At 49.0% G+C, this 24,913-nt stretch overlaps 1 protein-coding gene across 3 annotated transcripts in view; it reads right to left on the reverse strand.

Annotated features, from left to right (window-relative positions):
* Positions 1–24,913, reverse strand: part of brinp1 (bone morphogenetic protein/retinoic acid inducible neural-specific 1) — a 199,312-nt gene that overhangs the window by 21,630 nt on the left and 152,769 nt on the right. For all 3 annotated transcript variants that reach the window (XM_078425827.1, XM_078425829.1, XM_078425828.1), the window contains one exon: positions 11,078–11,183. In XM_078425827.1, coding sequence (XP_078281953.1) covers positions 11,078–11,183 — 106 coding nt within the window. The remainder of the gene's footprint in view (positions 1–11,077; positions 11,184–24,913) is intronic.

Consider the following 24,913-nt stretch of genomic DNA (forward strand, 5'->3'; position numbering starts at 1 on the left):
AATTAACCTACAAAACTGCACGTCGTTGGAGCGTGGGAGGAAACCGAAGATCTCGGAGAAAACCCACGCAGGTCACGGGGAGAACGTACAAACTCTATACAGACGGCGCCCGTAGTCGGGATCGAACTCGGGTCTCCGGCGCTGCATTCGCTGTAAGGCAGCAACTCTACCGCTGCGCCACCGTGACCGCCCCCCTCCAAACCCTTCCCTGTTCAGTCCAACACACCCATTGTTGCCCTCGCTAAAGCAGGCCAGCAGGCTTGATCCACAGCCACAACAATCTGCATTTAGACACAAAATGCTGGAGTAACTCAGAGGGCGCGGGGCAGGATTGGAAGGAATGGGTGACGTTGCGGGTCAAGACCCTTCTTCACCAGACCAATGGTTCCAATGAACTCCAGAGTATCTCTAAGCTAAACAAGGTGCTCACTGGAGATGGAATCTCAGTCCCTTCAGATCGAGAGACCTGGGGGAAAACTGTTGTCTGGAGAAAGTCTATAATCCACGGCAGCTTTTCCCTTGCGTTTCCCACAAACAGTGCAACCCACAAGCACGATGGCAGCCAAGGTATCACTTTCAGACAGGTACCCCTGCAAGCATTTTTCTTTGCAGACGTCTCGTAGGGCGTCACGGTGGTGCGGTGGTAGAGTTGCTGCCTCACGGAGCCAGAGACCAGAGTTCGATCCCGACCACGGGTGCTGTCTGTACGTTCTGCCCGTGACCTGCGTGGGTTTTCTCCGGGTGCTCCGGTTTCCTCCCACATTCTAAAGATGTGCAGGGCTTTATAGGTTAATTGGCTTCGGTAAAATTGTCCCTCGTGGGTAGGGTAGAACAAGTGTGTGGGGTGATCGCTGATCGGGGCCTACTCGGTGGGCCGAAGGGCCTGTTTCCATGCTGTACCTCCAAACTAAGCTAAGCTGCTAACCCTTTCTGTATACAAACCCTTCAAAGAAATAATGCAGCGTGTTGATGGTGAGAAAATATCATAAGATCATGGTAATTAATCATAGGAGCAGAATTAGGCCATTCAGCCCATCAATTCTACTCCGCCATTCAATCATGGCTGATCTATCTTTCCCTCCTAACCCCATTCTCCTGCCTTCTCCCCATCACCTCTGACACCCGCACTAATCAAGAATGAGTGAATCTCCGTCTTAGAAATGCCCAATAACTTGGCCTCCGCTGCCATCTGTGGCAGTGAATTCCACAAATATACTTTGCTTGGCCCACAGCACACCACTTTGGGAATTATATTCCTGGCCAATGAAGTGCCTGTGTTCTTGAGGCCACAGTTTAAGAATAAGGGGTAGGCCATTTAGAACGGAGATGAGGAAAAAAAATTTAGTCAGAGAGTTGTGATCTTCCAAAATGACTGATCTTCCAAAATCAGTACCCCGTTCCTGCTTTCTCCCCATATCCCTTGATTCGTCAAACCCTAAGAGCTACATCTAACTCTCTCTTGAAAACATCCAGTGAATTGTCCTCCACTGCCTTCTGCAGCAGAGAATTCCACAGATTCACAACTCTCTGGGTGAAAAAGTTTTTCCTCGTCTCAGTCCTAAATGGCCCACCCCTTATTCTTAAGGGTCGAGACCCTTCTTCAGACTGAGAGTCAGGGGAGAGGGATACGAGAGATGTGGGCGGTGATGTAGATATAGAACATATGAAAGAAAGATACGCAAAGAGGTAATGATGATCAAGGATATGTTTCTATAAGATCCCCTCCCATCCTTCTACATTCCAGTGAATTTAAGCCCAGTCGATCCATTATTTCATCATAAGTCTGTCCTGCCATCCCGGGAATTAACCTGGTGAGGCTACGCTGCACTCCCTCAATAGCAAGAATGTCTGTCCTCATATTAGGAGACAATATTCCAGGTGTGGTCTAACAAGAGCCCTGTATAACTGCAGTAGAACCTCCTTGCTCCTATCCTTGCAGGTACAGGATACTGAGTTGGATGATCAGCCATGATCATATTGAATGGCCGTGCAGGCTCGAAGGGCCGAATGGCCTACTCCTGCACCTATTTTCTATGTTTTCTATGTTTTCTATGTGAGAAAAAACTTTTTCACCCAGAGAGTTGGGAATTTGTGGAATTCTCTGCAACAGAGGGCAGTGGAGGCCGATTCACTGGATGAATTTAAGACAGAGTTAGATAGAGTTCTAGGGGCTAGTGGAATCAAGGGATATGGGGAGAAAGCAGGCACGGGTTATTGATTGTGGATGATCAGCCATGATCACAATGAATGGCGGTGCTGGCTCGAAGGGCCGAATGACCTCCTCCTGCACCTATTTTCTATGTTTCTATACTCAAATCCTCTCGCAAAGAAGGCCAACATGCCATTAGCTTTCCTCACTGCCTGCTGTACCTGCACGCTTACTTTCAGTGACTGGTGTAAAAGGCTTCCTGGGGTAAATGACTCCATGTATTAAGCCCCTGTTTAGACTTTAGGGATGCAGCATGGAAACAGGGCCTTTATTGATCGCATCGACCCAGCGATCCTCCCCTACACCAACCAGCACTATCCTTCACACGAGGGACAATCTACAATTTTACCGAAGTCAAGTAACCTGCAAACCTGCACGTCTTTGGAATGTGGGAGGAAACCGGAGCACCCGGAGAAAACCCACGCAGGTCACGGGGAGAGCGTACAAACTCCGTACAGACAGCATCCGTAGTCAGGATCGAACACGGGTCTCTGGCGCTGCGAGGCAGCAACTCTACCGCTGCGCAAGTTTGTGATTCACTTGCCTCTGTAAAGGTGTCCCCAGTGTGTGCAGGATAGAACTCGTGCACAGGTTTCTTACACTACCTGCTGCTCCACTGCGATTTCTCCTCAAGGTATGTCCACTTTGAAGAGGTTCTCCTCCTCTCTTCGACGAGAGTTTAGCAACATGCTCTCTGGCTGCTCCCCCTCTGTGATTTCTCCTGCCCTCCTACTCTACGACCACGTTCTGACCCAGACTCGCTACCACAGCCACGTCTGCTTTCTTGGGACTTGCCTGCGTCTCCATCTCCTGCCTCGGGGTTTCCAGCTCCGTTTCCGGCCCTCCAATTCGGACCCAACCCGAACTACCGGCTCCAACAGTCTATCTGCCGTTTTTCAGAACAACTTTCCTTCCGTGCCCTGCGTTGTACCCTGGCTGGGATGTGCCGGCACCAGCAGGCCCTTGCTCTGACTCTCCCGCAGCTCCGGGCCTCACTATCAACCCGAAACCTCGCCCATTCCTTCTCTCTGAGATGCTGCCTGACCTTTTCAGTCAGAGAGTCGTGAATCTGTGGAATTCTCTGCCTCAGAAGGCAGTGGAGGCCAATTCTCTGAATGCATTCAAGAGAGCTAGATAGAGCTGTTAAGGATAGCGGAGTCAGGGGGTATGGGGAGAAGGCAGGAACGGGGTACTGATTGAGAATGATCAGCCATGATCACATTGAATGGCGGTGCTGGCTCGAAGGGCCGAATGGCCTCCTCCTGCACCTATTATCTATTGTCCTGCTGAGTTACTCAAGCATTTTGTGAATAAATACCAGTGCACAGGAGATCGCCGGTCGGCGTGGACTCGGTGGGCCGAAAGGCCTGTTTCTAGGCTGTACCTGTAAAACTCCAACTCCAGTGTTATCCCTGACGCGTTTGGTTAGAATTGATTAGAGCCGCAGTGTAAAGCACTGGCAGTAAACGGCAGAAAGTGCCGCAAAGCATTTTAGTTTCAAACCACATCATCGATAGTTACGCCAATTTCTGCAGCCTTTTCCTCGGCTCTCTGGAGGCTGGATAATCTGAAAATAGATGAAGTCTTGCAAAAATGCTGAAAAGACACCGGAGGGACTGATGGTGTGGAAGCCCTGCTTCCATGGACTGAGCCCTTAATGCTCGGAGAGAGGAGGACTCTGGCTATAATTGGAGACGAGTGTCGTGATTAAGTGTGGGACTTTACACTACAGGGAACCACGGCTCACAGCATAATACAGGACCGAAGGGGTTTAAATCCAGCAATCAGACACACAATGCCCCTGTTAACTTTCGCAGGTTTAATGTCGGGGTAGTTTCTTGCTGACTGTGTGCAAATATTGCCTCAAGGAGCCCTCTCCAACTACGCAGGAACAAAAAAATCTGCAGACGCTGGTTTAAATCGAAGGTAGACACAAAATGCTGGAGTAACTCAGCGGGTCAGGCAGCATCTGCATTCACCCTGGGCTTCAAGGAAATCTGCACTGACATAGGTTTTAGGTGGAGTGATGAGCTAACCCAGTGTAAGAAAATAACTGCAGATGCTGGTACAAATCGAAGGTGTTTATTTCACGAAATGCTGGAGTAACTCAGCAGGCAGAATCAGCCAGACGAAGGGTCTCGACCCGAAACGTCACCTGCTCCTTCTATCCTTCCCAAGATGCTGCCTGACCTGCTGAGTTACTCCAGCATTTGGTGAAATAAAAAGTTAACTCAATAATGATTTCTGCTGAGGACAAGACACAAAACGCTGGAGTAACTCGGCGGGTCAGGCAGCATCTATGGAGAGAAGGAGTGGGTGACGTTTCGGGTCGAGACCCTTCTTCTGACTGATTCTGCCCCGATCACCGGGTGGAGGGGAAGCACGCGGCCGCTGGCTGGGTGAGGTCACGTGGGGCGCGGGGCGGTGACGTCACCAAGTCCCGTATTTGGGAGTGAGGAAGTTGGCAACCCTCGTTTAACCAGGCATCGTGTTTGGCACAAACATTGCAGCTTGAAGGGCCCGATCCCCACTTTAACGTTCTGTGTTCTATGTTTAGTTTGAATGAAGTGTTGCAGGTATTGTACATTCAAGATCTGAGTGTAACTGGTCTATGAAACAGACACTTTCCCCCCATGGTCAGCATTAATAATAATAATAATAATACATTACATTTATATAGCGCTTTTCATATACTCAAAGACGCTTTACAGGGATTTAGAGAACATAGGGAAGTGAATAAATAGATAAATAAGTAAACAAACAGAGAAAGGAGACAGAAGGTGGGGTGACCTTCAGTGGTTGAAGGCAGTACTGAATAGGTGAGACTTCAGTGATGTTTTTAATGTGGTGAGTGTGGAGGAGTCTCTGACGGTTTGAGGTAGTGAGTTCCATAGGGTGAGAGCACTTATAAGTCGGACTTATAAGTTCATGAGTGTTCGGGACAGAATTAGGCCATTCGGCCCATCAGGTCTACTCCGCCATTCCACCATGGCTGATCTATCTCTCTCTCCAAGCCCCATTCTCCTGCCCTCTCCCCATAACCCCTCACACCTGTACTAATCTATCTATCTCTGCCTTAAAAACATCCACTGACTTGGCCTCCACAGCACTTCTGTGGCAATGAATCCCACAGATTCACCACCCTCTAAGGAAAGAAGTTCCTCCTCATCTCCTTCCTGAAGGACTTCTGAGGCTCTGGCCTATGGCCCTAGACTCTCCCAATGTGCGGCACGGTGGCGCAGCGGTAGAGTTGCTGCCTCACAGCGCCAGTGACCCGGGTGAAATCCCGACTATGGGCGCTGTCTGTGCAGAGATTGCACGTTCTCCCCGTGACCTGCGTGGATTTTGACCCCCCAAGATCTTCGGTTTCCTCCCACCCTCCAAAGACGTACAGGTTTTGTAGGTAACTTGGCTTGGGTTTGTGTACTTGGTATAGATGTAAATTGTCCCTAGTGCGTGCAGCATAGAGTCAACGTGCGGGGATCGTCAGACGGTGCGGACTCATAGAAACATAGAAACATAGACAATAGGTGCAGGAGTAGGCCATTCGGCCCTTCGAGCCTGCACCGCCATTCAATATGATCATGGCTGATCATCCAACTCAGTATCCTGTACCTGCCTTCTCTCCATACCCCCTGATCCCTTTAGCCACAAGGGCCACATCTAACTCCCTCTTAAATATAGCCAATGAACTGGCCTCAACTACCCTCTGTGGCAGAGAATTCCACAGATTCACCACTCTCTGTGTGAAAATAAACTTTCTCATCTCGGTCCTAAAAGACTTCCCCCTTATCCTTAAACTGTGACCCCTTGTTCTGGACTTCCCCAACATCGGGAACAATCTTCCCGCATCTAGCCTGTCCAACCCCTTAAGAATTTTGTAAGTTTCTATAAGATCCCCCCTCAATCTTCTAAATTCCAGCGAGTACAAGCCGAGTCTATCCAGAAAAAACGTTCTCATCTCGGTCCTAAAAGACTTCCCCCTTATCCTTAAACTGTGACTCGGTGGGCCGAAGGGCCTGTATCCGCCCTCTATCTCTAAAACTAAAAACTAAAGTTTGAAACTCCCTCTGCACATCCTGTCTATCCAGGCCTTTCGCTATTCGGCTCTGCTGTATGTCTTCTGGTCATTTCCATACAGGCCTCGTGGAAAACGTCCGAACCTCACTTCATCATTTTAATTGAAATATCCATCACGCAAGTCGAGAGCCTCTTAGCTAATTGCATGCAAGAGCAGTGTTATTAAGTCTTGTTTTTCCAATGCCCAAACATTAACAAATTAGACGCTGGCCTTTAAAAAACAACCTTTCATCAATTCTGCAGTCACGGCACAATTACCAGCGTGGAAGGGAATTTGAAAGAGTTCAAGGCATAATAACTACCGTCTATTTTTGGATCAGCTTTGGATGATGGAGTGTGAAATCTTATCCTTTCTCCATTCCCGTACACGACTCTAATTAGGAAACAAACCTCGCTGCCTCCTTTTTTGCTCTTTTGTAATTTAAAACTCCTTCAGGACTGTGATTGTCCGCCAGGCAGGATCCTAAATGATGAGAGACGTGGAAAACCCGGAGTAACTCAGCGGGGGCAGGCAGCATCTCTGGGGAGAAGGAATGGGCGAGGTCTCGGGTCGAGACCCTTCTTCAGACTGATGAGGCCTTCTGCTGCCTCAACAATTGCCTGACCTAAAATTCCAGAGAGAAGCCAGGGTGCAGGGACACACAAGGCGTTCAGCAGGTCAAACACCGCACCTGTATAGTTTCGCTGAACACCTCAGCTCAGTTCGCCTCGGCCTACGCGATCTCCCTGTTGCCAAAAACACTCTAATTCCCATTCCCACACTGACCTTTCTGTCCCGGGCCTCCTCCACTGTCAGACAGAGGCCCAGCGCAAATTGGAGGAACAGCACCTCATATTTCGCTTGGGCAGCTCACACCCCAGCGTTATGAACATTGACTTCTCTAACTCCAGCTAACTCCTGCATTCTTTCTCCCCCCCCCCCCCCCCATTCTCATCATCCCACTAGTTCCTCTGTTCACATCCTTGTATCACTCTCATTAGCACATCTTCCCCAGCCAACAATGCTGCCGCCATTGGTGGAGCGGGAGCACGTGGCCGCTGGCTGGGTGAGGTCACGTGGGGGCGCGGGGCGGTGACGTCACCCTTTGTCCCGTATTTGGGAGGTGAGGAAGTTGGCAACCCTACTAATACGGGACAAGGGCGGTCCCATACGGGGACAAACCAATTTAGCCCAAAGTACGGGATGTCCCAGCTAACACGGGACAGTTGGCGACCCTAGTGGAACCCCATCCTCTGCCAGGTTTTAGAGGTGGAGGGGAGAGAGGAAGTGAAAGCAAGAAAAGACTAGGCCCAATAATGGCCGGCAACAGACGGCCTCAGCTGGGGGAGGTTCACTGATAGGCTGATTGTTTGCTAGTGAATCACTGGTGGCCTTTCATGGAACCTCCGTGCCTCCGGTCATCTCTTGACCGCTCCGCTTTCATAAGTTTATAAGTGATAGGAGCAGAATTAGGCCATTCGGCCCATCAAGTCTACTCCGCCATTCAGTCATGGCTGATCTATCTTTACCTGTCTGCCCCATTCTCCTGCCTTCTCCCCATAACCCCTGATTTGTCCTGGTCTTTTCATGTTTCCATGCCCCCCAGGCTCCACCCTCCCCACCCCTCCCCCAATATAATGTCTGAAAAAGAGACCCAACCTGAAACGTCACCTATCCATGTTCTCCAGAGATGCTGCCTGACCCGCTGAGTTACTCCAGCACTCTGTGAAACGTCACCTATCCATGTTCTCCACAGATGCTGCCTGACCCGTTGAGTTACTCCAGCACTCTGTGAAACGTCACCTATCCATGTTCTCCAGAGATGCTGCCTGACTCGCTGAGTTACTCCAGCACTCTGTGAAACGTCACCTATCCATGTTCTCCACAGATGCTGCCTGACCCGCTGAGTTACTCCAGCGTTGCACTTCTGCACAGACCATGAACTTGCTCAATCACGTTTAATCGACTGGAAACCAAGGAATTGGATTTTTAATGTGTTTTTTGACAAAGGTGTATCTTCAAGTTCTTTGACGACAAGCCTGAAGATTAAATGAGGCTTGGTCCATTTGGAGAGGTGCCAAGGTTCCATCAGGGCACTTAGAACGCCTGTGCTCAGCTTAAAACCTGCCCCAGGGGATTAACAATGGTCTCACGCCGTTATCTGCAACTAATCACAACGTGTTCCTGCAAATATCACTCACGATTTCTCACGCTTTAAGGAAAATCCAAGGAAGACTGAAAGATGCTGACAGTTCAATATTGGCAGCAACAACTCGCGTTGCAGTTTCACCTAATGTGGTCTCAAACATCCCGCGTTGCAGCTTCAGGTAATGATGTTCCAAAACCAATTCTCAAAAAACCACACGGCCTTTGGAGCTCACACATTAATTGACTGCCAGAAAAAAGATTTTTTACTAAATCTTCCATTTTGTGACCTTCACACAACAGTTGTACCAAAGCAATGGAATGCCTTTCAGTGCAATAAATTGGGAAGATTCATATAACTTAGATGGGCTTTTATGACTTGTACAATTTTTTTAATGTTTTTGTGTTTGTAATTTATAAGATCCTCCCCCAAAACCCTACGCTCCTTATTAAAATAATCTCTCACTGGTAATTAAACAGAAAATAAAAACATCCTGTCTTGTTTTTTTAAGCTCATGGTTTAATCATTGAGGCTTGCACTGTGTCTCACACCTCTTTGAATGCGTGTTCTTTGGCAGCAGTATGGATGAGAATAGAAATTATAAAGTACTCAGCATTTAATGTTTTATATAAAGTACTCAGCATTTAATTTTTTATATAAGCTTGATGTGCTCGATCAGTACAAGCAATGCCTTGAAATATTCAAAATGTTCATTTTCACACGCAATTTCAGTTCAGTTTATTGTCACGTGTACCGAGGTACAGTGAAAAGCTTTCGTCGCGCACTAACCAGTCAGCGGAAAGTCAAGTCAAGTCAATTTTATTTGTATAGCACATTTAAAAACAACCCACGTTGACCAAAGTGCTGTACATCAGTTCAGGTTCTAAGAAACGAACGTACAATGGCACACAAACATAACAGCACATACATAAACAGTTCACAGCGCCCCCTCAGAGGGCCTCAAACGCTAGGGAGTAGAAATAGGTTTTGAGCCTGGACTTAAAGGAGTCGATGGAGGGGGAAGTTCTGATGGGGAGAGGGATGCTGTTTCACAATCGAGCCATCCACATGATCAAGGGGATAACTTTTAGCGCACGATGAAGTCCATTAAAGTCCGATTAAAGACAGTCCGAGGGTCTCCAGTGAGGTAGATAGTAGCTCAGGCCCGCTCTCTGGTTGTTGGTAGGATGGTTCAGTTGCCTGATGACAGCTGAACCAGTGAGGAGGAACTTAATGAAAAATCCCACTCTCCTTATGTCTTGTTTGTGTTGGAGATCATTTAGATTAATTTCTGCAGAGTTGCATTTTTTTAAAATAATGGGAATGGAGAACAAACATTGTGAGTTTGATGGTCGGCTCAAGATCCCTGCACTCACAACAACGAGGACTTGAAAATGGCACCAACCTGGCAACTCTGTACACTGTCTCAGTGTACTACTGCTACATATTTGTACTGTATCTGAGATGCTCATGCGTTTAAGATGTATCTAAGTGCTTATGTGTAGTGATAGTTGTACTGAACTGTGTACAAAAATGGATTTCACTGTACCTCGGTACTAGGGTTGCCAACTTTCTCACTCCCAAATAAGGGACAGCAGGTGACGTCACCGCCCCGTGCCGCACGTGACCTCACCCAGCCAGCGGCCACGTGCTCCCGCTCCACCAATGGCGGCCGCCTGGGCTGGGAGGCGGGTTGCTATGCAACCTCCATTCATCGAACACACACGGCCCCGCTCCCCGAACACACTCCGTTAGCCGACACTGTCCCGGCCTACAGCGGCCCCCGGGCCTACAGTGTCCGGGCCTACAGCATCCGGTCCTACAGTGTCTGGGCCTACAGCGTTCTGGCCTACAGTGTCCGAGCCTACAACGGCCCCCGGGCCTACAGCGTCCGGGCCTACAGTGTCCGGGCCTACAGCGTCCGGGCCTATAGTGTCCAGGCCTACAGCGTTCTGGCCTACAGTGTCCGAGCCTATAATGGCCCCCGGGCCTACAGTGTCCGGGCCTACAGCGTCCGGGCCTACAGTTTCCGGGCCTACAGCGTCGGGGCCTACAGTGTCCGGGCCTACAGCGCCCCCCGCATCTAATATGGGACAAGGGACAAACCAATTTAACCCAAGATAAATTGGGGCGGCACGGTAGCGCAGCGGTAGAGTTGCTGCTTTACAGCGAATGCAGCGCCGGAGACTCAGGTTCGATCCTGACTACGGGTGCTGCACTGTAAGGAGTTTGTACGTTCTCCCCGTGACCTGCGTGGGTTTACTCCGAGATCTTCGGTTTCCTCCCACACTCCAAAGACGTACAGGTATGTAGGTTAATTGGCTGGGTAAATGTAAAAATTGTCTCTAGTGGGTGTAGGATAGTGTTAATGTACGGGGATCACTGGGCGGCACGGACTTGGAGGGCCGAAAAGGCCTGTTTCCGGCTGTATATATATGATATGATATGATACCGGGATATCCCGGCTAATACGGGACAGTTGGCAACCCTACTCGGTATGTGTGACAAATGAAGTGCCATACCTTACCATAACATAAGATATCATACCATAACACAACATAACATACCATACCACATGATACCATACCACACCACAATATACCATACCAGAACATGATAACACACCATACCATACCATAAAGTACCACACCAAACTACCCACCTTGCAGATGCAGTCTGCTCTCAGGACTCTGCAGTAGAATAGAACTCACTGAGTCGAGGTTCTCGTAGCTGCTACATCCCAAAGGTCCAGTCCGAGTCTCGGTCACCTGCAACACAGACACATGATACAGTGCAAGGTCAGCTCAATCTCAAGCCCTCCAGTGGAGGCTGGGTTTAAACCATCCACATGATTAACAAAGAGTGACTCCTAATTCTGGTCCAGGGCATTGGTAGATCTTTCATGCTCATGCCAACTTCAAGAGCTCCATTCCCACACTTGGCACGACGTTAGAGTTGCTGCCTCACAGCGCCAAGGACCCTGACCGCGGGTGCTGTCTGAACGGAGTTTGCACGTTCTCCCCGTGACCTGCGTGGGTTTTCTCAGGGTGCACCGGTTTCCTCCCACACTCCAACAACATACATTTTTGTAGGTCAATTGGCTTGGTATAAATGTAAATCGTCCCTAGTGTGTGTAGGATAGTGCTAGTGTGTGTAGGATAGTGCTAGTGTGTGTAGGATAGTGCTAGTGTGTGTAGGATAGTGCTAGTGTGTGTAGGATAGTGCTAGTGTGTGTAGGATAGTGCTAGTGTGTGGGGATCGCTGGTCGACACGGACTCGGTGGGCCGAAGAGCCTGTTTCCACGCTGTATCTTTAAACTAAACTGAAGAAGGGTCTCGACCCGAAAAGTCACCCATTATTTCTATCCAGAGATGTTGCCTGACCTGCTGAGTTACTCCAGCATTTTGTGTCCATCTTAAACTAAACCTCCACACTGGACCATACTCTTATCTCTCCTCTCGGACCAGATGTACCCTTTGAAAATCAATTTAAAAAATGGATCTCCCTTAACAAATTGATTGATTTTGACTCTCAACCAAATAGCCTTTGTTATCTACAATCTTTGGTATCTTTCTAATTATATAATGTTCTGAACAACATCAAAGCCTTTTCTTCTTTTCTCCAGAATTGCTCAATGCCCTGGAAAATCACCTTTGTATAGTTCTCCCTATCCAAATCTTCAGTACCATCTAAATAAATAATTTTCGGAACAGCATCAAAGCCTCGATACATATCTCCTTCCCATGGATGGAGCTGTTCCCAAACCAAGCTGTGATGCATCCCGATAAAACGCTTTTCCAGGGCGAATCTGTAGAAGTTGGTGAGAGTTGTTGGGGACATGCCGAACTCACCAAGGCTTCTCAGGAAGTGAAGGTCGTTGGTGTTCTTTTTAACAAGAGCATTGGACCGGTCACGCCAAGGGCTATGGTTAAGCGGGACAGGCAGCATCTCGGGCGAGAAGGAATGGGTGACCTTTCGGGTCAAGACCCTTCTTCAGTCTGAAGAAGGGTCTCGACCCGAAACGTCACCCATTCCTTCTCTCCAGAGACGCTGCCTGACCCGCTGAGTTACTCCAGCATTTCTTGTCTACCTTCGTTTGAAACCAGCATCTGCAGTTCTTTCCTGCACACTATGATTAAGCGTTTGGGCGGCCCACCACGGTGGTGCAGCGGTAGAGCTACGGCCTGAGACCGGGTAGCATCAGAAACGCCGGGTTCGATCCTGACCGCCAATCTCCTGGAGGGTTGTCCATTTAACGTTGTCTTGGCCAATTTAGCCAACACTTAGCCGTGCAACTTTCCCAGTGGACCTGCAAGATCGGAGCTTAGCAAAACAGAGTGGAGATGGCAGAGAATCTGGAGCGGTCCGGTTTCAGAATTCTCGCATGACTGACATAACACTCTTATAATTTCTTCTGAATTTCAAGGTTGGCTTCGACAATGTTGGACGGAGAAGCAGATAAATGGATGGGACCTCATTAAGTGCATGTTCTGCTCTTCCCGAAAATAGAAAAGATTAATGGCAGTGATTCCCCTTTTACATCTCGATGCACACCCACACGGTCTGCTCAACATCTATTCAGAAACGAGAACCTCCTCCCTCACTGTGAAACCAAGCAGACACTTTGCTCGGGTCAAACATGTTTAGATAACGAGTGTGCTTTACATTCTCCCTTCATCACGAGTGATGGAGGTAGAATTAGGCCACTCAGCCAACGGTCCTATAATGGCCAGGACATCACGTATTTTGGGCTAAATTGGTTTGTCCCGTACGGGACTGCCCTTGTCGGGGGCCGCTGTAGGCCCGGACACTGTAGGCCTGGACATTGTAGGCCCGAACAGTGTAGGCCCGGACAGTGTAGGCCCGGACACTGTAGGCCCGGTCAGGGTAAGCCCGGACACTGTAGGCCCGGACACTGTAGGCCCGGACACTGTAGACCCGGACACTGTAGGCTAACGGAGTGTGTTTGGGGAGCGGAGCCGATTGCATTCACCATAACGGTGGTTGCGGAGCAACCTGCCTCCCGGCCCGGGCGGCCGCCATTGGTGGAGCGGGAGCACGTGGCCGCTGGATGGGTGAGATCACGTGGGGCGCGGGCGTCACCCTTTGTCCCGTATTTGGGAGTGAGGAAGTTGGCAACCCCTAGTGACAAGTGATTTGCACACCCAAAGTATGCAAACAGTCGCCACATAAAGGACGCCGAGAAAGTTACAACGCAAGGTCCACGTTTGTCCTCTCCTCCCAACCTCCCTCCCCCTTCCCTCCCCCCTCCCGCAAGGCGGTTTCTCCACACCGGGTCCTCCTCCTGTATAAAGTATTTAAAAAGTATTTAAAATACTTCAAAGATGGTTAATTAGCTGCCAAGTATTTGTGACGCTCTGAGGTCATCAAAAGAGCTACATTGAAGGAAATATTAATTTATTTCAAATTAATAAAAATTACTCCTGCTATGTGTGACATATTTTAAATTAGACTTCCAGTGTAGCCAATTTACGGGAAATTCGTTTGATTCCAATTCAAAGGTTGATCTAACGATGGGTGGATAAACCTCCTCTGTTCAACGTGCCGAAGACATAATATGGCAGTAAATGTGAATTGGACTCCATTTCTAAAATCCAGTATCATTTCCACCCTTGCACCTCGAAAATGTCCTTGAAATGTGCAAGAGAAGTTGGAAATTTAGAAAGCCATGTGTCCATTTCTTTCGAAGATTGACACAAAAAAAGCTGGAGTAACTCAGCGGGTCAGGCAGCATCTCTGGAGGAAAAAGAATACGCGACGTTTCGGGTCGAGACCCTTCTTCCAGACTGAGAGTCAGGGGAAAGTGAAGGGAAACCTTCAGGAAGGAGATGAGGAGGAATTTCTTTAGTCAGAGGGTGGTGAATCTGTGGATTTTTTTTGCCACAGAAGGCTGTGGAGGCCAAGTCAGTGGATATGCTTAGCAGGGCAACGGTCTTCCCGATGTACAAGAGTCTACATCCTGAACAACGGATACAGTAGATGATGTTGGCGGAGATTGACAGATTCTTGATTAGTGCGGGTGTCAGGGGTTGTGGGGAAAAGGCAGGAGAATGGGGTTAGGAGGGAGAGGCAAATCAGCCATGATTGAATGGTGGTATTTATTCACAGAATGCTGGAGTAACTCAGCAGGACAGGCAGCATCTCGGGAGAGAAGGAATGGGTGACGTTTCGGGTCGAGACCCTTCTTCAGACTGATGGCGGGGGGGGCGGGACAAAGGAAGGATATAGGTGGAGACAGGAATAGACTCAATGGGCCGAATGGCCTAATTCTGCTCCTATAACGTAAAGAAATCAAATTTAATATTCTGCCGTTGCCCTGCAAATTTCAGCAATGCAAAAATAAAAATCTTGAAAGATTATTGCAGTGAGTTGGGTTCCCGAGGGAGATGTTATTTTTCTGAGCACTTCTCTCAGCTGGCAACTGCCCAACCGTGCACAGTTATGGGGGCATTAGTTTGCGGTGAACGACTGCTGTGAAAATCCCAGATCACCGTCCCTCTGGTCTCACATCCCTGCCGAGAGACGAGGCAGCCGGCCGCGGAAATGGGAAAAGGTGGAGAAATGATGAAGATATTAAAGGCAGGAAGGAACTGCAGACACAGCAGAGGGGTCCAGGAGTGCAAGTACATCATTCGTCGAAAGTGGCGTCTCATGTAGATTGGGTGGTCAATAGACAATAGACGGGTGGCGCAGCGGTAGAGTCGCTGCCTTACAGCGAATACAGCGCCGGAGTCTCAGGTTCGACCCTGACTACGGGCGCCGTCTGTACGGAGTTTGTACGTTCTCCCCGTGACCTGCGTGGGTTTTCTCCGAGATCTTCGGTTTCTTCCCACACTTCAAAGACGTGCAGGTTTGTAGGTTAATTGACTGGGTAAATGTAAAAATTGTCCCTAGTGAGTGTAGGATAGTGTTAGTGTGCGGGGATCGCTGGGCGGCGCGGACTCGATGGGCCGAAGGGCCTGTTTCCGCGCTGTACCACTAAATCTAAAAAATCTAAATAGGTGCAGGAGGAGGCCATTCGGCCCTTCGAGCCAGCACCACCATTCAATGTCATCATGGCTGATCATTCTCAATCAATACCCCGTCCCTGCCTTCTCCCCATACCCCCTGACTCCGCTATCCTTAAGAGCTCTATCTAGCTCTCTCTTGAATGCATTCCGAGAACTGGCCTCCACTGCCTTCTGAGGCAGAGAATTCCACAGATTTACAACTCTCTGAGTGAAAATGTTCTTGCTCATCTCCGTTCTAAATGACCGACCCCTTATTCTTAAACTGTGGCCCCTGGTTCTGGACTCCCCCAACATTGGGAACATGTTTCCTGAAGTCGAGAAGGCTTTTGGCACATTGGCCTTCAGAGTATTGAGTCTAGAATGTGTGCTGGTTTACATCGAAGATAGTCACAAAGAGCTGGAGGAACTCAGCGGGACAGGCAGCATCTCCGGACAGGAGGAACTGGTGATGTTTCGAGTCGAGACCCTTCTCCAGACTAGTTAGGGAAAAGGGAAATGGGAGGTATATACAGTAGTTGATAATATATGGAGAGATACAGAACAATGAATGAAAGATCTGCAAAAAACACAGGTCTCCAATAACCGAGACTGAAGAAAGGTCTCATAGAAAACATAGAAATAGAAAATAGGTGCAGGAGTAGGCCATTCGGCCCTTCGAGCCTGCACCGCCATTCAATATGATCATGGCTGATCATCCAACTCAGTATCCCGTACCTGCCTTCTCTCCATACCCCCTGATCCCTTTAGCCACAAGGGCCACATCTAACTCCCTCTTAAATACAGCCAATGAACTGGCCTCAACTACCTTCTGTGGCAGAGAATTCCACAGATTCACCACTCTCTGTGTGAAAAAAAACGTTCTCATCTCGGTCCTAAAAGACTTCCCCCTTATCCTTAAACTGTGACCCCTTGTTCTGGACTTCCCCAACATCGGGAACAATCTTCCTGCATCTAGCCTGTCCAACCCCTTAAGAATTTTGTAAGTTTCTATAAGATCCCCCCCTCAATCTTCTAAACTCCAGCGAGTACAAGCCGAGTCTATCCAGTCTTTCTTCATATGAAAGTCCTGCCATCCCAGGGATCAATCTGGTGAACCTTCCCTGTACTCCCTCTAAGGCAAGAATGTCTCGACACGAAACGTCACCCATTCCTTCTCTCCAGAGATGCTGCCTGACCCGCTGAGTTACTCCAGCATTTTGTGTCCATCTTCACAGCGAGCCTAATGCTGGACCTGCACTGGAGGATGCCAGGCTACAGAGATGTTTGCTTGCAAGAGAGTGAAAGAAATAATATTTCATGCCCTTTGCTTTCCACAAAATCTCATGCTCATCGCCTCTTGAGTCAATTATTCATCACATGTGGAGTTGAGAAGGATGAGGGGGAAACATAGAGAATAGTGAAAGGCTTGGATAGAGTGGATGTGGAGAGGATGTTTCCACTGGTGGGAGAGTCTCGGACTAGAGGTCACAGCCTCAGAATTAAAGGAGGTTCCTTTAGGAAGGAGATGAGGAGAAACATGATGGTGAATTTGTGGAATTCTTTGCCACAGACGTCTGTGGAGGCCAAGTCGGTGGATATCTTTAATGCAGAGATAGACCAGGTGATTAGTCCAGGTGTCAGGGGTTATGGGGAGAAGGCAGGAGAACGGGGCTAGGAGGGAAAGACAGATCCACAATGAATGAATGGCGGAGTAGACTTGATGGGCCGAATGGCCTAATTCTGCTCCTATCACTTCTGACCATATGGACAGCATTTCCGTTTGCATTGTTAGCAGCGGAAATCAACCTGATTTCCAAACCCTTCACCTCCTGATTCACAGGGCAATACTGATAGCCAAAGTATGGCATTAATGGTGGAATTGCCACAGCAAATCAGAAGAGATATAAACCACCTCACCCATAGATGGCAGCCCAATTCAGCGATCAAGCAAGCCTAAAGTCAAACCATGTTGCAACCTCAGATAGACAGAACACGCTGGAGTAGCACAGCGGGTCAGACAGCATCTCTGGAGACAAGGATTGGGTGATGCTTTGGGTCGAGACTTTCAGACGAAGAAGGGTCTCGACCTGAAAATTTCAAGGCAAAGCCAGTAAAGTCCGATTAAGGATAGTCTGAGAAATGGATCAATCAGATTGCTGTAGGAAGGAACTGCAGATGTCTAATGTTCGGTTGCTGATGTTCGGGACTGATGAAGGGTCTTGGCCCGAAACCTCATCTCACATTCCTTTTCTCCAGAGATGCTGCCTGTCCCGCTGAGTTACTCCAGCACTCCATGTCTATCTGTGGTTTAGAGTAGGATTAGTTTTATAATTGGTGCTGGTAGTCAGTGTGGACTCAGCCAATCTTCAGTTTTAACCAGCATCTGCAGTTCCTTCCTACACATAATGTTTCAATCTCTGCAGTTTTGAAGAAAGTAGTGCTTTTACTAATTTTGCATCTTAATCCCACAAACACTCTGTCTAGGGTTGCCAACTGTCCCATATTAGCCGGGACATCCCGTATATTGGGTTAAATTGGTTTGTCCCGTTTTAGGCCCGGGTGGCGCTGTAGGCCCGGACACTGTAGGCCCGGACAGTGTAGGCCCGGGGGCGGCTGTGGGCCCGGAGAGTGTAGGCCCGGACAATGTAGGCCCGGACAGTGTAGGCCCGGACACTGTAGGCCAGGACTGTGTAGGTCTGGACAGTGTTGGCCCGGACAGGTTAGGTCCGGACAGTGTAGGTCCGGACATTGTAGGCCCAGGGCCTGGACAGTGTAGGCCCGGAGGCCCGGGTGCCGCCTAATGGAGGTTACGTAGCAACCCACCTCCCGGCCCGGGCGGCCGCCATTGGCGGAGCGGGAGCAAGTGGCCGCTGGCTGGGTAAGGTCACGTGGGGCATGGGGCGGTGACGTCACCTTGTCCTGTATTTGGGAGTGAGGAAGTTGGCAACCCTAACTCAGCGTGACAGTAAGCTAATAAACATCGCTCCTGCACAGTTTTGCAGTTCGCACTGAATCTATCAACTCCACCATACACTTTCCGAGACTACATCTTGAACAGGCAAAGGTGTTGGGGTTTGGGCTTTCTTCCAATTGCACTTAAATAAAGTTCTCAAACCAAGTAGGTTTTCTCACAAATCCCAGAGTAGAGAAGTTGGGAGGTCATGTTGCAGTTGTGTAAGACGTTGGTGAGGCCGCATTTAGAGCTTTGCGTACAGTTGGGATGGGACTTCTATGGTGAGAAATCATTTGCCAAAGAATCATTTGAGGAGAAATACAGGGAAGATTCCTGTGGTCCGCACCAAAATGAAATACTTGTCCGAGAATGATCTCTCATTGTTTCTGAGGAAAATGTCTGTATGTTTGCCTAACTGTACACGCTGAAGTTATTTAGGACACGTGAATCACTTTGGGACATTACTGAGAGCTATGTTGATGGTTTTATTACAAGAGCATCAATTGGTAAGATTCTTTCAATTCCAGTAATTCAGTTTCGTTTAGAAATACAGCGTGGAAACAGGCCCTTCCGCGCCGACCAGCGATCCCCGCACACTAACACTATCCTACACACACTGGGGACAGTTTACACTTATACCAAGCCAATTAACCTACAAACCTGTACGTCTTTGGAGTGTGGGAGGAAACCAAAGACCTTGGAGAAAACCCACGCAGGTCACGGGGAGAACGTACAAACTCCGTACAGACAGCGCCCATGGTCGGGATCGAACCCGGGTCTCTGGCGCTGCTAGACAGCAACTCTACCGCTGTGCCACTGTGACGCCCATGTTTGCCTACATAATCTTGCTGATGTTATTTACGGCACGTGAATCACTTTGAAACATTAGAGTTATGATGTGTTGACATGTTGATGGTTTTATTACAAGGGCATCAATTGGTAAGATACTTCCAGTTCCATGGTTGTTGACACATCCCCTCAAATATTTTTACAGTGCTGACTCAGACTATAACATTGATATTCATGTTCATGAGTTATCAGAGCAGCATTAGCCATTCGGCCCATCAAAACTACTCCGCCATTCAGTCATGGCTGATCTATCTCTCCCTCCTGACCCCATTCTCCTGCCTTCTCCCCATAACCCCTGACACCCGCACTAATCAAAAATCTATGTATCTCTGCATTAAAAATACCCACTGACTTGGCCTCCACAGCCTTCTGTGGCAATGAATTCCACAGATTCACCGCCCTCCGACTAAAGAATTTCCTCCTCGTCTGCTTTCTAAAGGTGCGTCTTTTTATTCTGAGGCTAATTCCAGACCGTATTCCGTATGCTTAACAAACGACTTGGTCCATTCCCCATCAATCTCGATGGACAGGATACTTTCACATGGGCCAGCCAAGAAACCTTTCCCAAAGAGACAAAAGCCTCTGGAGTAACTCATCGGGTCAGTCAGCACACCTGGGGAACATGGATACGTGACGTTAGAGGTCGGCTCTCCCTTCTTCCACCCTTCTTTCCCATCACGGCACGGTGGCGCAGCGGTAGAGTTGCCGCCTCACGGCGCCGGAGACCCGGGTTCGATCCTGACCGCGGGCGCCGTCTGTACGGAGTTTGTACGTTCCCCCGTGACCTGCGTGGGTTTTCTCCGGGATCTTCGGTTTCCTCCCGCTCTCCAAAGACGTACAGGGTTTGTCGGCTAATTGGCTTGGTATAAATTGTAAATTGTCCCTAGCGTGTGTGTAGGATGGAAATTGTCCCTGGCGTATGCTGCCTGACCCGATGAGTTACTCCTGCATTTTGTGTTCACCCATTCCTTCTCTCCTGAGATGCTGCCTGACCCGCTGAGTTACTCCAGCATTTTGTGCGTGTAGGATAGTATTAGTGTGCGGGGATCGCTGGTCGGTCAGGCCGAAGGGCCTGTTCCCGTCCTGTGGCTCTAAACTAAACTATGGCCTTCTGCGGAAGGGAGAGCAATCCATTGCCACTGGGTTCCCAGAGGTGAAAGGTGAGCTTGGCGCATCAACCATCATCTTAATCTCCTGAACAGATAGTCGTTTTAACAATGATGCATTGTACAATTAATTCTTCTGCTGCCACTTATAAGTTAAGTACTGGCAGTAATTGATACTTGCTCCTGTTTGCAATTGAAATCCCCGTAATGCTCTGATGCAACAAAAATGGTTCATCCAGTTGCCAATTGTGCGTAAAAACAACACGTCTGTGGGGGAAGATCGTTGGTTTTATTTGCTGCTCACGGTGGCGCAGCGGTAGAGTTGCCGCCTCACAGCGCCAGAGACCCGGGTTCCACCCCGACTACGGGCGCTGTCCGTTCGGAGTTTGTACGTTCTCCCCGTGGGATTTCTCCGGGTGCTCCGGTTTCCTCCCACACTCCAAAGACGCGCAGGTTGTAGGTTACTTGGCTTGGTATAAAAATGCAAAAATTGTCCCTAGTGTGTGTGTGTGTGTGTAGGATAGTGTTAGTGTGCAGGGATCACTGGTCAGCGCGGACTCGCTGGGCTGAAGGACCTGTTTCCACACTGCATCTAGGGTTGCCAACTGTCCCGTTTTAGCTGGGACATCCCGTATTTTGTCCTTATTAGGCCCGGGGGGGGGGGGGGGGGGGGGGGGGGGGGGGGGGGGGCTGTAGGACCGGACACTGTAGGCCTGGACGCTGTAGGCCAGGACACTGTAGGCACGGACGCTGTAGGCCAGGACACTGTAGGCACGGACGCTGTAGGACCGGACGCTGTTGGACCGGACGCTGTAGGCCCGGACGCTGTAGGACCGGACACTGTAGGCCCGGACGCTGTAGGCCTGGAAGCTGTAGGCCTGGATGCTGTAGGCCCGGAAGCTGTAGGCCCGGAAGCTGTAGGCCCGGACGCTGTAGGCCCGGAAGCTGTAGGCCTGGACACTGTAGGCCCGGAGGCCTGTCGCCACCTAATGGAGGTTGCGTAGCAACCCACCTCCCGGCCCAGGCGGCCGCCATTGGTGGAGCGGGAGCACGTGACCGCTGGCTGGGTGAGGTCACGTGGGGCGCGGGGTGGTGACGTCACCCTTTGTCCCTTATTTGGGAGTGAGATAGTTGGCAACCGATAGATGTATCTCGACGCTAAACAAAACTAAACAGCTGACAATTGCGCGTGAAACTATACTGCTGGACATCTGCTAGGGTAGATGATGTTTGCTTTTGCTGGACAAGGGGTATAATGATGCCATGCTTTGGTTTGCTAAGGTTGTATCTGTTGAAAAGCTGAGATGTGCATTGATAGTCGTTCTTCGGTGTTAACCAGCATCTACAGCTCCTTCCTACACATTTCGTCTGCTCCACTGCGAGGTTCTCCTGCCCTCTCTCCGACGAGAGTTCTGCAACATCCTCTCTCGCTGCTCCTTATCTCTCCACCTCACCATCTCTATCTCTCCTTCCCCTTATCCCCAACCAATCCGAAGAAGGGTCTCGACCCGAAACGTCAGATAGAAACATAGAAACATAGAAAAAAGGTGCAGGAGTAGGCCATTCGGCCCTTCGAGCCTGCACCGCCATTCAATATGATCATGGCTGATCATCCAACTCAGTATCCCGTACCTGCCCTTCTCTCCATACCCCTTGATCCCTTTAGCCACAAGGACCACATCTAACTCCCTCTTAAATATAACCAATGAACTGGCCTCAACTACTTTCTGTGGCAGAGAATTCCACAGATTCACCACTCTCCGTGTGAAAAAAAAACTTCTCTCATCTCGGTCCTAAAAGACTTCCCCCTTATCCTTAAACTGTGACCCCTTGTTCTGGACTTCCCCAACATCGGGAACAATCTTCCTGCATCTAGCCTGTCCAACCCCTTAAGAATTTTGTAAGTTTCTATAAGATCCCCCCTCAATCTTCTAAATTCCAGCGAGTACAAGCCGAGTCTATCCAGGTCTTTCTTCATATGAAAGTCCTGCCATCCCAGGAATCAATCTGGTGAACCTTCTCTGTGCTCCCTCTATGGCAAGAATGTCTTTCCTCAGATTAGGAGACCAAAACTGTACGCAATACTCCAGGTGTTGTGTCACCAAGGCCCTGTCACCCATTCCTTCTCTCCAGAGATGCTGCCTGTCCCGCTGAGTTACTCCAGCATCTTGTGTCTATCGGTGACCCTGTTTATGCCCTGTATCTCTACAGTCTAAAGAATCTGCACGATTAAATGTTCCCCGGTCTAACATGGTGGCACAGCCTCCAACTGTTATCAGTTGCCGCTGCCAAAATATATTTTGTTGGTCTGATGACCTCGTAATATAACACACTCAGGATGACGAGCCCTCGAGGCCAAGTTAAGACTCTACATTTTTAAGAACTTAGAAGGCAGTGGAGGCCAATTCTCTGAATGCATTCAAGAGAGAGCTAGATAGAGCTCTTAAGGATAGCGGAGTCAGGGGGTATGGGGAGAAGGCAGGAACGGGGTACCGATTGAGAATGATCAGCCATGATCACATTGAATGGCGGTGCTGGCTCGAAGGGCCGAATGGCCTCCTCCTGCACCTATTGTCTATTGTCTATTGAACTTGAAGGACATACAGTAGAATGGCATCAGAAACATGGCAACTCTTGCGTCTATCGCCGGTTGAAACCAGCTTCTGCCTTTCCTTCCCACACAGATATTTGTGTCGTGTTTGTTCAGCTTTCTGGTTGTGACCAGCACTGTTGTGCAGCCCGACGGCACGGACAGATAATGATAACTTATTATTGGCTGAATGTGTACTTTGTGTTGAGGTGGTGTCAGTGGAGTGTGAAACGCTTATTGGCTGAGTTGGCATCCACACAGTGGGTCATGATGGTCATTTGGCACTTCGCCAAGCTCGCTGTTTGTCTTTACTTTGTTAACAAACAGGGCTACCATCTGGTACCATTATGGATTCTCTAACTTAGTTAACCTTGCATTCTCTTCATTCTCATTCTCTCTCATTCACTCTCTCTCTCTCCTCTCCCCCTCCTCTCTCTCTCTCTCTCTCTCTCTCTCTCTCTCTCTCTCTCTCTCTCTCTCTCTCTCTCTCTCTCTCTCTCTCTCTCTCTCTCTCTCTCTCTCTCTCTCGTCTCTCTCTCTCTCTCTCTCTCTCTCACTCTCTCTCTCTCTCTCTCTCCTCTCTCTCTCTCTCTCTCTCTCTCTCTCCCTCTCTCTCTCCCTCTCTCTCTCTCTCTCTCTTTCTCTCTCTTTCTTTCGAAGGGTCTTGACCCGAAACGTCACCCATTCCTTCTCTCCAGAGATGCTGCCTGACCCACTGAGTTACTCCGGCATTTTGTGATACCTTCGATTTGTACCAGCATCTGCAGTTATTTTCCCACATGTCTAGGTCTTTGTTCTTCAATCTCTACTTAGTGATCTTAGGAGGATAAATATTCAACCTGCCAATGGGGCACACTAAGGGTATATAGGGCAGCAGAGGTAGAGTTGCTGCCTTACAGCACCGGAGAACCGGGTTCCATCCCGTCTACGGGCGCTGTCTGAACGGAGTTTGTACGTTCCTCCCCGTGACCTGCGTGGGTTTTCTCCGGGATCTCCAGTTTCCTCCCACACTCCTAACTCATGGCATCCCTGTGTGGTATCTCAGCTGCACGGAGGCAGAGAGGAGAGCTCTTCAGCGGGTAGTCCATAGAGCTCAGAGGACCATCGGAACACAGCTACCAGCCTTGGAGGGCATCTACAACACACGATGCCTCAGAAAAGCCACCTGCATTCACAAAGACTCTTCACACCCCTGCAACAGTCTGTTCGAACTTCTACCATCGGGCAGACGATACAAGGCCTTCTACGCCCGCACCTCCAGACTCAGGAACAGCTTCATCCCCAGGGCCATAGCTGCTATGAACCGGTCCTGCTGAGCCGGATGGTCACATCGCACAGTGAACCGGCACAGATCTACTTGCACTTTATACTGTTTTAAAACTGTTTCTAATTTTGTTTCATTGGGTTGTTTAAATTAATACTGACTAGCGAATTAATTTATTGCATCGTATGGGAGGTGCATTCCCAATCTCGTTGTACCCCCTGTACAATGACAATAAAGATGTATTGTATTGTATTGTATTGTATTGTAGATTCATTGGCTTGGTATAAATGTAAGTTGTCCCTGGTGTGTGTAGGATAGTGTTAATGAGAGGGGATCACTGGTCCAACACACACTTGTTGGGCCGAAGGGCCTGTTTCGCCTTGTCTCTCTAAAATTGAAACTTTAAAAAATTGTAGTTTAGAGGAGATATAACTCTGCATTAAGAATTAAAGGAACTAATGTTATTTGTCCATCCATCTCAAAGTATTTTCGTTAAAAACTGCAAATCGGAAATTGTCACAGTCCTTTGGGATGATAAAGGTTTGGAAGGCAATATGGTCAAAAGCAATGAACTTCCTGATTGCCATTATTCAAACCTACTCACCAAATCAGAATCATAACATCCTTTGGAAGATTTGAATAATAAGATCCATTTGTTCATCAATCTCCACTTAGTGAGTTGAGAAAGATGATTTTCAACCTGGCAGAGAGTTTTTTAGTTTGGAG

The sequence above is a fragment of the Rhinoraja longicauda genome, chromosome 31, assembly GCF_053455715.1.
Source record: "Rhinoraja longicauda isolate Sanriku21f chromosome 31, sRhiLon1.1, whole genome shotgun sequence".
NCBI lineage: Eukaryota > Metazoa > Chordata > Chondrichthyes > Rajiformes > Arhynchobatidae > Rhinoraja > Rhinoraja longicauda.